General features: G+C 36.4%; 1 protein-coding gene across 1 annotated transcript; it reads right to left on the bottom strand.

Annotated features, from left to right (window-relative positions):
• Positions 1-1,064: 1,064 nt before the first annotated feature.
• On the bottom strand, positions 1,065-7,130 carry ALG11 (ALG11 alpha-1,2-mannosyltransferase). The gene is made up of 4 exons (XM_070955895.1): positions 7,063-7,130; positions 4,822-5,055; positions 2,517-3,445; positions 1,065-1,336 (listed from the first exon to the last, which is right to left on the bottom strand). Exons 1-4 carry the CDS (start codon positions 7,086-7,088, stop codon positions 1,065-1,067), a joined length of 1,461 nt encoding a protein of 486 aa, XP_070811996.1. The 5' UTR covers positions 7,089-7,130.
• Between the last annotated feature and the right edge of the window lie 8,648 nt (positions 7,131-15,778).

The following is a 15,778-nucleotide window of genomic DNA, read 5'->3' as shown; positions in this document are numbered from 1 at the left end:
GTAGAGCTGGAATTCTTCTGTCTTGGGTTGCGTATACCTCTTTGCCATTAATAAACAGTCAACGTAGAGATACTTTCAAGGATGTACCTCAAAAACCAAATTTATAACACCAATAAATATAGAGCTTCACTACTCATCACCATGTTTCATTTTTTGGATGAAGACAGATCTTAATCTAGATCTAATCCTCAATGAAATGGTAAACCTGGATCTGGACTGGACTAAAACATCGTCTCATTCGTCATCTTCAGGCTGGTGTTTTCGGCTTCGTGAGCACGAAGCCGAAAACACCAGCCTGAAGATGACGAATGAGACTTCGTTGAAACTTCGCCAAGACACTTCCAATTTTACGCGGGAGAAAACCTGAATAACCAAAGACCTACATACAAACACCCGCGAAAACCTCAGAAAACACACACACACACACACATATATATAAAATTGATTTTTCTGAAATCATGTTCATTATATATACTATCTGACAACTTTAGATAATGTATAATTTGAATGTTTCAGATGACAGACATTTTTCAATAAACATTATTTTGACTTGGTAATAGAAGGTTTTAGGCATTCAATCTTGGATTAATTATATCAGGGGTGTCAAACCTGCGACACACAGGCCAGATGCGGCACGGGCTGGCTACGCCTACCTCCATTTTAGTGAAGGGGAAAAAAGTCGCAATATGTCACGTGACGACATCTCACCTGTTTGATACCCCTGAATTATATAGATTTTAGTTAACTAAAGAACAGATTATGGAAAGAATTAAAATGATGAAATAGATTTAAGCCCTAATACAATTAAATCATTAAAATATTTGCTCAATGCTATTATGACAAGAATTAGATAATCACTATTGAATGCTGGATATTTTGTGATAATTTTTGGAAGTGGGACCTTAAATACTGACATTATAAAATAAAAAATCTGTCAAACGTGCTCTATCAGGGTATCTTTAGTATTTAAAAAGTAAAATCTTTATTGCACTATAAATAGAAATGTAGAATATTTGTAGTGCCATAATAACTCAAGAATGTCATATATTTATCAGCAAAATATTTTATTTAAATAGCTGCTGTACAGATAATAGGAATGTTTCTTCAAATTCTTCATCAGCAAACCTCTTCACAGATTCACGAGCACTTTGTCTGATCTGCAACCTTTTTGCAGGAGACAATGAAAAGATATCAGCCATAGAGTTTGCATAGCCATCTTCATCTTCTGCTAGATATCCAGTAATATTCCTTTCATAGGGTACCACAATATCTAATTTTGGGCCTCCAGAATTGTGAGCCAGAATAATTGTGCCAGCTGCCATACATTCAACAATTCCTATAACAGACATAGAACAGATTGCTGTTAATACTGTAGTTCTTCCATTCTTTCTCCACCAAGAATGTCATTGTCTATTGCAACTTTGCACACAAAAGAAAAGGCACAATTTAGACTCTTATCTTTTCTGATTTTAAAGTAGCACGTGCACCAATGAAAATTTGAAACAACTAGATAAAGAATGCTCTCCAAAAAGTAGTCATCGGAGTTCATTTCTGTGTTTCTCCTAAGATTCCAGTCCTGATCCTGCAGTCACAAAATCCAAGTAAATTATTTAAGAGGAAATTTAAAAACATGGTCTCCTTGACTGGCAGCTCTTGCTTCAACAGTAAGGAGAGACTTTTAACCAGCTTTGGCTGGTGCAATATTTTCAGCCCTATTTGAAGAACAATACCTTAGCAACATTAAGTCCTGCACTCTATACCGGGCTACCTTTGAAGACAACACAGAAGCAACAGGAGATACAGAATGTAGTGTCTGATAAGAGCAGAGTAACACTGATTTTGAGGTCATATCATTGGTTGCTAATAAGCTTCTGAGTTCAAATGTACTGGATGTACTCTTATATGAAATTTGTGTTAATATTGATTTAATGTTGGTTACTGCTCAGTCTGCACAATTGGGGCAGGCTATAGATACTATGAAATAAATAAATTTCAGAGAAATGTTTAATGTGTTGCAGCATACTAGTATATCTCTCCTATCAAACGTTTCACTGGTATGGGTTTCTGGGGAGATTGCCTCTTGCTTGTTGATCTTTATGACTTTATTTAAAATTCCTAAGTATTCAGTTTCCGTATTTAACAGTTGACAATTTGGCCATGAATGTCAAAAATATTAAACAAATTAAAATTAATCATATATAATGTTTATGACATGCAAATCATAACAAGTAGCATCTGTTACTTTTTAGGACTATGAATGAACAGAGAAAACCTGAGATAATCACATAAAATCTTGATGAGAATAAATAACTGCTTATTAATAGCAAGTATTAGTGGCAGTTTATATACCATTTTAGGTCAGGCCAGTATAGTAAATTGCCATGCAAATTTGATGTAGTATTGACAGAATGTCACTTTTTGATCTGAAAATGCAAACTAAATCTTCGTTATACAATCTATTTTATGGACCCAAATTTTCTAAGACGCAGTTTATAGACATACACAAAAATACCTACCAATTCCAAAATGTTCATTCCACATGGTGTGAAGTCCAATAGTTGCATCAGCCAGATGCCTCTTTAGTTCTTTGAATGGAATATTAACTTTGAATTCCACATGTTCTTCAATGCCTAACTCTTCACAGAGCTTCTTAAGTTCACTTACACGCTGTTCATCATCTAGGTTACGACAGCCCCCAATCAAAATAAGCTTTGGCAATAGTGGCTGTCCTTTAGTTTTTGCCAACAATTTAGCAAAGGCTCTAATCTGCAGGGAGTGGTCCTTCTCCGGCCTGAACTGGCTTATAGAAACAACTGTTGGTTGTATAATCCTGTTTTCTTCTTGTAGTGGAATATCCAGGAAAGTCTGTACATCACAAGGTGGATACACAATGCTTGTGCGGTCTGTACACCTCCAGAGGGAAAGGATGTGATTGAGAGTCCATGTAGAATTAACCATGACAGTGTCACTGCAAGAACCAACTAGCCCATATATGGAAGCAAAAAAGTAATAATATACAAGTTTCATTTTACTTAAGAGGGGATTTTTTGTGATAATGGCTGCATTATTAAATCGTGCATGCTGATTCCTGACCACAGAAAGCATATCAGTACTGATTGTAGGATAGTGAACATAACATCCTATTCGGCAACCTCCCAGATATTTAAAGAGAGGAAGTGTGAATGCATAACCCATGGAGTCAATGTAAATATCAGGGATACACTTTCTAAGAGCTTCCCAGCCAAGAAACACGGATCCTATGCTCTGACCTAACAGAGTGAAATATGGATACCGGGAAGCTTCTACTAAGTTGCGCCTTTTTAAGAACACAAACTTCACAGGGTGTTTCAGTCTGATGTTGAATCGCCTGTATGCACCATCGAGAATATTCTCAGCTGTAGCACCAGTATCACCTGTGTAGACAACGTAGGAGGCATTCTTGTACCTGGAAATAAATTTTTTTCCTGTTAAAATATTTCAGATACAGACAACATTTTGTTCTCTTTTCAGCCAATTTTAAATCCATGGCTTAATGCTATATAATACCTGGATATTTAAAAATTACTCCCAAATCTTTCACTATCAGGCTTTGCAGAAAATCCTCAAAAATATTAACAAATGAAGGGACCACATGAATGAATTTATGAGTAGTTAATCTAAGTAGCTCCCATCTGCAAGAACCCCTTGCAGATTGTTATTCTTTTTTATTTACAAATCTTTTAAATGAGGAAAGATGATTAATTATACTGTCACACTATGCTCATAGCAGAGTTCTATAGTTGGTTTCTTTAAAAAAAATGCTATTATCAGCTCCAATCCACTTAGGGTATCACACAAGATTTTACAAGGCCCATCTCACAAATGTAGGTAGGTAAACAGACAGACATGTTTGTTTGTGTATGTTCTAAATTATATTCCATATATTTAAATTGATATTTAAATCAATTCTAAATTAGGTTTGGGACAATGTAAACCTAAGCATGGTGTACTGAGGGTTTTTTCCTTAAATGTATTCACTGTTATCTGAGAATGGTCCCACATGAGAATTCATATACTACTAAAACACTCATTGCCATGACCTTTAACTGGGTGAAATAGTGGAAATTACTGTATAAAAGCCACCATGAGACATCAATGGGGTACAACAGCTTTGAGGGAGATTTCCCATTGTCACTAAAAATAAACTTTTGTTTTCAATCTCTACCTCAGTGTATTCAGTTTTGGGCCTCGGCACATGAGGCGATGAACCTAGTGTTGGCCTGGGACAGCAACAGGGCAACCATTTTTGAACCAAGGTACCTCAAATGGGCTAACTTACAGATTGTGTCCAAAATCTGGGATCTATGACTCTCAAGGGAATGAAATTTGTGGAAGTTTGGGCTGCTTCAAGTGCTGCTACTTCATGGCTGTTGCAGTCACATGATCTTCATTTTCAATGTTCTGTGACAGTTTCCCAAGCAGCTCACAATCCCTCGCTCCCTCTCCCACCCACCAGCAGCCACTTAGCTGCCTGGAGGGGAGAGGATTTCCAATGCTCTCTGCCAGATTTCCACCAGAAAGTCAATGGAGAAATCAGAAGTCACAAACAATGACCCAACAGGAAGGGTATGAGTTGTCTAGTTAATTATATACATTTGGCTCAAAACTGACCTACTATTCAATATCTTCATCAATGAGTTAGATGAGGGGCTAGAAGGGGAACTCATCAAATTTGCAGATTGCACCAAGCTGGCAGGAATAGCCAATACTCCAGAAGATAGGCTCAAGATACAGAAGATACAGTAATTCATATATTTAAGCATGAAAAATGTGTTTACTTACTTTTTCTGTAAAGCTCTCAAAGCACACCATAGCACTCTCTCTCCACCACCACCAGCATTACAATATGGATGGAAAAATGCAACTACAAGTGGCTTTTTCCCATCATTTCCTGGAGGCATTTCCAAATCTCTCTGTCGTTGAAGCCAGAATCGTAAAGCACAGAGTAGAAGCAACAGACAGAGAAATAAACCTCCACTTAATACCAAGGCAGGTATAATCAATGAAGAGAGCAACCTGGAAAAAAAAGAAGATGGGAAGTTGAAATATAGCCTCCAGACACCATACTGAACTCTGGAAACTATTCAGAAACTTAGAAAAGATAAACAATGCTTGAAATCTTTGTGTTCTTAATAATAACATACATCAATGCTGTCATCTGTTTACGTAAATCAGCTATGAGGGCCAAAGTGCAAGATCATCATCCACAGAGCAGAACTTAAATTTTACAAATAAGCTAGAAACAAAAAGTCAATTTCTTTGATCCCCTATTAAGGAATGTGTTTGTTATCTCACCAGTTACCATAAAGGGGTATTCTACTGCAGAGGTGGGGAGAAGTAATATCAGAGGCAAATCTACTTTAGCCAGCTTTCAAAACCAGTACATATCCACAGATCTTGTAGGTTCAGCCATACTGAATAATACATTTTTATCAAGAAACCATCTACTGTATTACGGTATCTATGTAAGGGCTTCCTGTACAGCTTTTATATGTACTCAGCAATGTAGCTCTGTGACAGAGAAGGGGCTTTGCATGTCTGTGTATATTTAAATAGCATCAAGCCAGATGGATTGTTATCTTAAGGCAGTGATGAAATCCAAATATTTTTACTACCGGTTCTGTGGGTGTGGCTTGGTGGGCATGGCTTGGTGGGCGTGGCAGGGGAAGGATACTGCAAAATCCCCATTCTCTCCCCATTCTTGGGGGAAGGATATTGCAAAATCTCCATTCCCACCCCACTCTGGGGCCAGCCAGAGGTGGTATTTGCCAGTTCTCCGAACTACTCAAAATTTCCACTACTGGTTCTCCGAACTGCTCAAAATTTCCGCTACCGGTTCTCCAGGACCTGTCAAGAACCTGCTGGATTTCATCCCTGTCTCAAGGCAATGAACATACCTAATACTCCCAGTTCCTATTTTCCCCACAATATTCTCTGAAGTGGGCTGGGTTGGGCTGCCAGACAGTGATTGACCCAGGGTCACCCAGCTGGCCTAGAACTCCCAGCCTCTTGGTTTTCTGGCCCAGCACTTTCACCACAACACCAAAATAAATAATCAATCTGCTCGTTTGGGTTAACAATAGGAAAGGATTCAATTTCAAAGCATTTGCTAATAAGGGTATCTGAGCTGCAGCAACCCTTACAATCATAAATGGCCTATTCAAGACAGATAGACTAACAATGCAGTTCTTTCAGCGTGACTGCTACTGATTCTTGAATCAAGATATTCTGTTCTCAATGGTAGGAGCATCCCGGTAAAATCCTAGGCATTTGAATGAAAAAGGGGCAAGAAGGCTGATCTGACAAACGCATACAGTTGAAGAATAAAAAAGGAGGACGGAACATACAGGTAGTCCTCGACTTACAATAGTTCATTTAGTGACCATTTGAAGTTACAACAACACTGAAAAAAGTGACTTACGACTGTTTTTCATACTTACGACCTTTACAGCATTCCCCATGATCATGTGATCAAAATTCAGATGCTTGGCATCATATTTACATGTGATCCCCTTTTGCAACATTTAGACAAGCAAAGTTAATGGGGAAGTCAGATTCACTTAACAACCAGGTTACTGCAGTGTTTCACTTAACAACGGAGGCAAGAAAGGTCGTGAAATGGGACAAAACTCACTTGACAAATGTCTCGGTTAACAACAGAAATTTAGGGCTCGTGGTCGTAAGTTGAGGACTGTGTTGGCATGCCATTTTGCCCTCCTTTTTTTTTTGAGCAGCAGATACACGTTTTAGCTTAGGTCTCTTTCACTCTAATTTTTAGCTTTTAGAAGAAAAATGAAAAACGAACTACAACAGTTACTGTACACAGACATTTACGGCTGAGAAAATAAGTAAACCGTGAGAAATTTTCCTGCAGTTTCCGCTTTACGATGAAGATGCTACCTATTCCGCTTCAGGTTGCCAGGCCTTGCATTTGATGATAGGAAAGGAATCTAGGAAATGTTATACCGTGATGCATCTGTTTCTCTTTTTAAAATGTCACAATATCACTTTTAAAGGTCTCACCTGAAAAGCTGCTTGAAAACCGGCATTTTGGGAAGGATCGTGCCCTTCCAGGCTCGGAAGTCGTTGGTCCGCCCGGACGCTCTAGCCCTGAAACGACTACTCCCTTCCCATATACGGATTGTGGATGTTGACGTGGTTGCAAATCAGAGGCGGAGGAACTATGGCCCCTTTATGACTCGTGGACTTCAACTCCCAGAATTCCTGAGCCGGCCATGCTGGTTCAGGAATTCTGGGACTTGAAGTCCCCGAATCATAAAAGGGCCACAGTTTCCCTACTCCTGGACTGTCAATGATCGTTGATAGCGTTTCATGCAGAGGGACGAAAACATGTAGACGTACCTGTTTCCCATAACGATTTCAGATTTACAGCGTCCGCCTCTTCTTTGTTCAAAGACCTACGATCCTTTCCTAATAGCCAAAAGTCTCTTGCCGTTTCTATGACAAGGAAGATTGCCGTCGGTGGAGGTTGCCATAGGTTGTCAAAACACCCACTTCAATGCAGCTGATAAAGTGAACTGCAGCCCACGAAGCTTATGTCTTTGAACAAGACGTGTTAGTCAGAAAAGCTGTTACCAGATCCCTAAATTTTGACTACCGTAAACTGCCCCGTCTTTCTCCTCCTAACAAAATACTCTATGGGAGTCCGAAAAAGCAGCCAAAAAATAGCCAGAGATAAACCGCCCTAAAATTTGGAGGTGGGAAGCGGCTCGTGAAGAAATTTTCAGTGAGGCATGAAAAAAGAGCAGCTAATGGCTGGGTAAATCATATTAATCTGTAAAACAATCTTAAATTCTTACAGCCGCTTGGAGGGGGAAAAAAAACCCCTAACATTTAAAAATGAAATCTGTTTAATACGAATGAATTCAAATTTCCACTTGGAGATAGTTTTCTTAAAATGTCATTAGGAAATATAGTTTATTGATCGATTATAATCATGCAGCTAAACTATAGTTAAAACTGGAGTATTATTTTATAAACACCCCACTGGTTTTATATAGGCTTATAGGAGCTACAAAATGAATTCATGTCTATTGAAGTCCACAAGGTGTTGCTCTTTGATACTTTTCTAAAAGTATACTCTCTTAAAACTTGCAATGCATTAAACTTGCATTGGTGAGTTTTCTGTAATGTTATTTTAATTAATTATTTGTAGTTATGATATAGTTAGTAATTATTTCAGTTGATTTTTTTTCCCACACACTAAGGAACTTGACGTGACTTTAGATGAGAATATGGTGAAAATATAATTTGTGGTACTATTAACATTGCTAAAGAGTATTTCATTATTGCAGAGAAGAATCACACTAATTTTGTCTAAAGTCTCCACAGGCTGATTTTGAAATAATTATTTTTTAAAACATTGTTTAAAGGAAATTATGTTTTCTGTTTCTTCAAAATCCAGGCATATTATGGAAAAATTGATATGAAAAGTGTATCATAATTCTCAATATGATTATTTCCACCATGTGCAATTTTGATTTTTAAAATTTTATGCCATTTGTAATTTATGCTCTGGTTATTACAAAAACACTTCTTCAGGTGTGCCAATGATTATGAACATCAATAAGTATGAAAATATGCTTGCCGGATAATTGGGTGACTAGGACAGACAAAGAGGGGGAAAAAACATTCACATCTTATGGAATATATTAGGTTTTGCTGTTAAAAAGGGAAGTCAAGATAAAATGTTTTTTAAAATCACAGGTGAAAGAAACACAACATTCAAAGATGCTGTTTGCTGATTTAATATGTAACCCTAGTGTGCAAAAAAAGGATATGCTACTCAGTAATTTCGGAATATGATTTTGCCTATCCAATTTTCATTTTCAGTCATAGCTTTGCCATCAGAGGAATTTTCTTCCACCATTTTGTTTACCTATAGAATAATACATAAATTAAAAATAGACCAAAAATTATTTATTTATAGGATTGTCCAGTGCATGGCTTTTTCAACAGGTTTGAGAAATGCCTGCTTCAAGCATCTCAGAAGTGTTTTTTTCCAAAAGGTAACGACTATATTTTTTCTTAAGGAAGAATCTTTTTCTTTTAAGATGTTTCACTTCTCATCCAGAACAGATGAGGCTTCTTGGATGAAAAGCAAAATGTTGTCTTCTTCAAGGAAAAAAACATTTCTTCCTCAAGAAAAGACATAGTCTAGTTGCCTTTTCGGAAACACCCCCACCTCACACACACACCTTTGAGATAGCCATGACCTGGATGACTGAGCATCTCCATAGACAACTCTTTCAAGCACTTTGAAATCTCAAAGTAGACAGCAAGATTTAACAAAGACAAAGACTTTCTGGGAATCTATAGTCATGCAAACATAGGGGGTTTTTTTTCCCTAAGAGGAAAAACCGAGTGCAACAATTCCTTTTGGACTCTCCTAATTTTAATCGTTTTCTTGGCTAGAATTTTAACGTCTACTTGTCTTTCATTTTATATTTTATATAAAACAAAGGACTTCCAATTATTTTTCAATGCATGAACATTTTTAAAAATTGTATTGTTATGAAAAAGAGATGCTTCCATTTATTAGGATACTTTTTTCCAGCTACAGTGATCTTAGCTTCAGTTTGTTGAATGATTTAGAATACAGTATAAGGCATTTCTTTGCAATTTGTTCTTCCTCCTATATTATAATGGTAGGTCTAAACTAAATGCTTACAGATTAGCTTCAAAGTAATACTAGATTTTCAAAATGGCCAATCAAGATGACAGCATTTGTAATTCATTTCTTCTAGAATCAGAATGGATTTTCCAGATAGAGCAGTTAGATTATTCTTGTAGCAAAGTTAAAGATTTCTTTCCTTTAAGATATGTAGTAATTTATGTTTACCTTTCTGCTCAGTGAGCATTCAGAATTATTGAAAATAATTTGGGTGTTTAAATACAACTAATATTAAAGCCAGTCAACAATTAAGGGCCTGGAAAAAGAGACCCATTTTTATAATTGTTTCGATACTGAACAAAAAAGTAATGCAGTAATGCAGAATTGGAGAGACAGTGCCCCATAGCTTGGCAGCAGTGCAGAAGGCCTTCCTTGCTTGCTTTTGAGAGCAACATTTTTACCTGCAAATCTAGGATCAGTTGTCTATGTTCATAAAAGGAAGATACAGTTCCTTCCATCAAACGGCCCTAAGTCATTCAGGCTGTATAAGTTATTACTGCAGACTTTAGTACAGGCTATGGTAAAAATGAGATTATTTGGGCAAAAGTGGCATTTTTTAAAAAAATATTAGGAGAGGGTAAATAAATGGAGGGTGAACTGTTGTTGCCATTACTTCAAAATAATCAAGACAGAGTTCTTATACTGAAGGTTATTTCTCTTAGTTATTAGTGTTTCTCCAGGAAGGGAGAAACATATATCTCATTTACTCAAAGGACTAGTTTGTTGTAAAGAGTTAAATCTTATAACAAACACTGTGTGAGCAAATAATATGGACAGAAATTGTATCCATCCAGAGGTCTAGAAAACTATCCTTATTTACAGAACAATGGTTTAATTTTTCACAGAGGTCACCAGTGTTTTTTTTTTAGTATATATTTTCCTATGTCAGCTTCTTCTCTCCAATCTTTTAAGTTGATTTTAATGCACTTAAACGCTTTACTTTTGCAAACAGTCTGTCATTGAGCACAAAGGCCTCATATGTTCACTGTACATAATAATAATAATAATAATAATAATAATAATAATAATAATAATAATAACAACAACAACAACAACAACAATAATAATAATAATAATAATTTTATTTCTATACCGCCCTTCTCCTGAAGGACTCAAGGTGGTGTACAGCCTATTAAAAACACAAAAATATACAGACATCAATTAAAAAACATGTTATCAGCCTTGCTAAATTTTACCCGCACTAACAGGTAATAGTCAAACTCTGCCATATTCAGCTTCACGGTAATAGGGCAAACATAAAATTCTGAGAGGCTGTGCGAAATGACACCTGACATTTCATAGAGAGATTGAATGACTAGCTTTACACATCCATGATTTGCTCTATTCGTAGTGTTCAAAAGGTCACTGTGGCTAGGTTCATAAGTGATGCTAAGCTATGGATGAGGTTTATAAACCACAGTTGAATCTACAGAAAGTACTCAGACAAAACTGAACAAACCATGTTATAAATTATAATGCTGCAGGCACACCAATCATCAGCTAGTGACATTGTAATGGAGCAGAACTTCACAAAGCAGTTGCTGCAATGTAATTGAAGAGAAAAAGTTGCTAAAGAGGACACTTCAAAGAGAAGGTCACTTGTGCTCTTTCTTAAAAGTTTCCTTCATATAGCCATCAGACGAATTGCAATCTTATATATTCTAAGCTAGGATCAATTTTTAATGAGGTTTTATTTAATAGCTCTCATGTCAAGATTAGTTTCTCTCATTTGCCAAGCATTAAAGGACATTACTGAGTGAAGCACAGAAGGATAAACTACTGTAGTCTGTTTGCTTCAGATTTGCACCTCCTCTCAAATATGTTCTCCTCTATATATATGGAGTGCATTTTTATAGTGTAATATAGTGAATAGATGTATAAATCAATCCAAACAAGCAGTTTTGGTTTATTGCCTCTGTTACAAGCTAACTTGTTACCAAGAAGTAATTTTGGTTTTATCACTTGGCTGATAAGAGAAGGAACAAGTCAACATCCTTTTATTTGAGTGACTTAACTAAACAAATATTTTTTGCTTTGTTGGGCAGTTTTGGTAATTGGGAGCAACTAAGCAACTAGGGAATAGACTAGTGATGTTCATAATAAAGAAAAAATTATAACACGTTTATCATTCCATTTATTTATGGTGCTCTTCTTGATATAAGAAAGACAAGCTTTTAAAGTTGCAATTGTGAGTTCCTATAAAGTGAATTCATTATAATTTGTTACACTTTCAGTCATCTCTTTGATTTCCATCTGAAGGCATAAAAACTGGACTTTAACATGAAAATCCTCCCTGTTTATTAGTATACAGTATATGTTCGTGCTGATTCTTGGCTACTGCAGAGCTCTTAGTAACAGTAGTAATTATTCCAGAATTCAACAAATCATAATTCACGATATTTTTGCCTTGAATGAATTGTAGTCCCAAGGAAAATGATTGATCTTTCATTTAAATTCGGGAAATGCTGTTGCTTTAAATGTACAACATGTGGCTGCCTCTCTGCCCAAGAAGCCTTTGATTTTAAAAAATGAAAGGGCCATAGACAAAGGACAACTTATGAAACCAAAAGCTGGCACAAACAGGTGTAAAAGTTCAAAGAGGTTTCTCCCCCCCCCCCATTTCTCTATGGTGATATACGCCATCATCAGCCAGCATTGCTCCTCTGGATTCTACGTCGAACAAATGGGTCAATCTTTGTGCAAAAGAATTAATGGACACATCAAAACACAAAACAAGGACAAAGTAACATCAGTGTGTTTCAGTTTCTGTGATCACCCCATAACAGACCTCAAGATCAAAGTTTTGGAAAAGTGGGCGTTCGACAGCACTGTTGGGTGAGAAACCCTGTACATCAAAGATTTTGAGGAAATCCCAGAAAGCCTCATCAAACACAATGGGTTTTTAACGAATTGCAATTGGTAATTAATAATTACTTGTAACCTGTAATTACAAGTACAGGTAGCCCTTGATTTACAACCACAATTAAGCCCAAAATTTCTGTTGCTAAGCAAGACAGTTAAGTGAATGTTGTCCCATTTTATGACTTTTCTTGCCAGTTGTTAAATGAATCACTGCAGTTAAATTAGTAACACGGTTGTTAAATGAATCTGGCTTCCCCATTGACTTGTTAGTAGTTCACACAAGGTGATCGCATGACCCCGGGACACTGCAACAATCATAAATATGAGCTAGTTGCCAAGCATCTGAATTTTGATCATGTGACCATGGGGATGCCACAGCAGTCATAAGTGTCACTTCTTTCAGTGCTGTTGTAACCTTGAACAGTCACTAAACGAACTGTTTTAAGTCAAGGACTACCTGTAGTCTGCATCCGTGTAACCAACCTGCCTTCCCTTTTGATACTCGGAAAAGATGCTACTAATCTCCTAATTTTAGCCATCACAGACTTAACAAAGCTGTCATAGACTGAGGCTCAGAATTCATGTTTTGACACCTGTAATGTTTACTTTTTTATTTTCTGAATCTGAATAGGATCACACTCAGTTTCAGTTTATTTTCCTGGACTTCTGAAAACTGAAGGGTCGTTTGTATTTGTGATAAGTTTCTCTATCCTTTCATCCATTAGTTTATATCTTGATTTAGCATTTTATGTAACATTGTGTAGTTTATCTTTTAGCTAAATTATTTTATGTTATAATTTAAAAAGAAATAATTATCATTTGAGGGATATGGACAGTTAAGTGTGAAAAATAAATAAGGTTTATTTAAGTTTTCAGGAAAAGGGAAATCTGCAAAAACTAATTAAAAATCCCTTTTCCAATCTTTCAGATATTTCAAAACAATTACTTTATTTAATATTAGTATTAAATCATTAATAATTGTATTAAGATTTAGAGAACCAGTATGGTATAGTGCAGGGGTTTAAAACTCAAGGCCCGCAGGCCAGATTCGGCCCATGGGGTGCTTAGATCTGGCCTGTGGGGCAGCCCTGCAAACAGCAAAAGACCAGCCTGCTGTGCCTCTGCCAGCGAAAATGAAGCTTCAGAGCTCTTTTTTTTTCTGGCAGAGGGTTCCAGGAGGCCATTGCAGCTGAAAACAGAGCTCAGGAGCCTGTTTTCACTGGCAGAGTGTTTGGCCACAACAGGTGCCTCTGACACAAGTGACATCAAGCTGGTCACGCCCACCCAGGCGCCACCCCCACCCAGGCGCCCTGAGGTCAAACACAAGAGCCCTGGTGGCGCAGCAGACTAAAGCACTGTTATTAACACCTGCTGCCTGAATTACTGCAAGTTCAAATCTCATCAGGCTCAAGGTTGACTCAGCCTTCCATCCTTTCTAAGGTAGGTAAAATGAGGACCCAGATTGTGGGGGCAATAAGCTGACTTCGTATAAATATACAAAAGTATGAAGGCTATTGCTTAACGCATTGTAAGCCGCCCTGAGTCTCCGGAGAAGGGCGGCATATAAATCAATTTTTTTAAAAAAATCATCAGACTAGATACTGGAAGACGGTGTTTTCTAGTTTACCTTAGTCAGAGAATCAGCTGGGTGACCTTGGGCCAGTCATTCACTCAGCCCTCAAAAGGAGGCAAGGGCAAACCATTTCTTTAAAAAACTTGCCAAAAAACTTGCCGTGAAATGTCCAGGAAGTCTTCATGAATTGGACATGAATGGAAGAAATACAACCACTAATATTTAAATATTTATATGGTCACTGGATAAAACATATGCAGGCAATTTCCTGCAATAAACTTGTTAAATTCCAAATTAGATTAATAAAGCACAAGTCCCTTCATATGATCAGCATGTGGCTTTTAATTCCTGACTGCTTTTGCTTTTCTCATGGTATGCATTGTAGCAGTACTGACAACAGTGGAATGCTTAGCTTCCAGAATGCATTCAAATATTTTGAACAGAAGACATTTTAAATTAGAGACATACACAGTAAGTAGAAATATTGATAGACAGATTTCTTGTACCACACACTGAATGTGTGCGTTTCACTGAATAAGCTGTGTCATCTACAATTGGTTGATGATGTAATTCTGTATAGGTTTTTGGCAATACATATCATTGAGTTTAGCCAGAATAAACATGTTCAGGATCGAATTGCAATACTTGGTTAAAAGAAATAGGGACATTGCAGGATTGTTGCAAAGTAGAAAATCATTTGAAGACTAAATCTATTCTTGTTGTACTTCTAAAGGAAGAGTAATATGAAGCCACAGAAATTGATATTTTATAATTTTAGTAATTTCCATTTATATTTTATAAGTGCATTGCACTATTTCCTTTAAAAAAACAAACCTTTTTTTTAATATCCATGGTTTCTTGTAATTCTAGAAAAAAATAGGAGTGAAGAAAAGTTTCTTGAACAGTTGTCCTTTCCTCTAGAAGATTAGAATAAAAGAGTATAATTATATGAGAGTAAGTTAACAGTGGTTTAATAATGATTAATTAATAAAGTACTGTTGCTTAATAAAATATCACATTAATCTATGTACTATGGTTTACAATCAAAATAGATATGTCAAAAGCTACTAAGGCAGAAATATTTATATTGGTAATTAATATAAAATATGAATAGGGTTGCCAGGTCTGCTTCCAAAAAATAGCGGACAAGCGGGGGGGAGGGGTTAAGTAGTAAAAAAATAAAAAAAAATTACAATTAAATTATATATTTTCTTACAAACATTTTAACACGTATTAAAATAATCACTTCAAAACTTTACTTAAAATTCAAAACATCAAATATATTATAATAATATGTAAAATATTAAATTACATTTTACTTGCTGTCGTGTGTATTTTTAATTTGACTGTGCAGCTTTGATCAATTCTTTGTGTTTAAGGAATAATTCTTTAATTTCAGTACAACGTTGAGAAATATTAAAAAATATACAAAGTTCACTTTGAACTGATGGTACAAGCAGTCGGTTACATTCGTCAGTCCACAAATTTCCCATGATGCTGAAAATTCGTTCAACGTTTACATTTGATACTGGAATTGATGCACAATACTAGAACAGTTTCAGTAAACTCGGAGCTGGCTCTTTCTTGAAAAAGTACGTCCACTTATCAAG

This window comes from Pituophis catenifer, unplaced genomic scaffold (assembly GCF_029215685.1).
Source record: "Pituophis catenifer annectens isolate HBS135680 unplaced genomic scaffold, rPitCat1.0.hap2 SCAF_1, whole genome shotgun sequence".
Taxonomy (NCBI): Eukaryota; Metazoa; Chordata; class Lepidosauria; order Squamata; family Colubridae; genus Pituophis; species Pituophis catenifer.
Note: the sequence above shows the minus strand (reverse complement) of the source record. Positions and strands in the feature narration are given on the sequence as shown.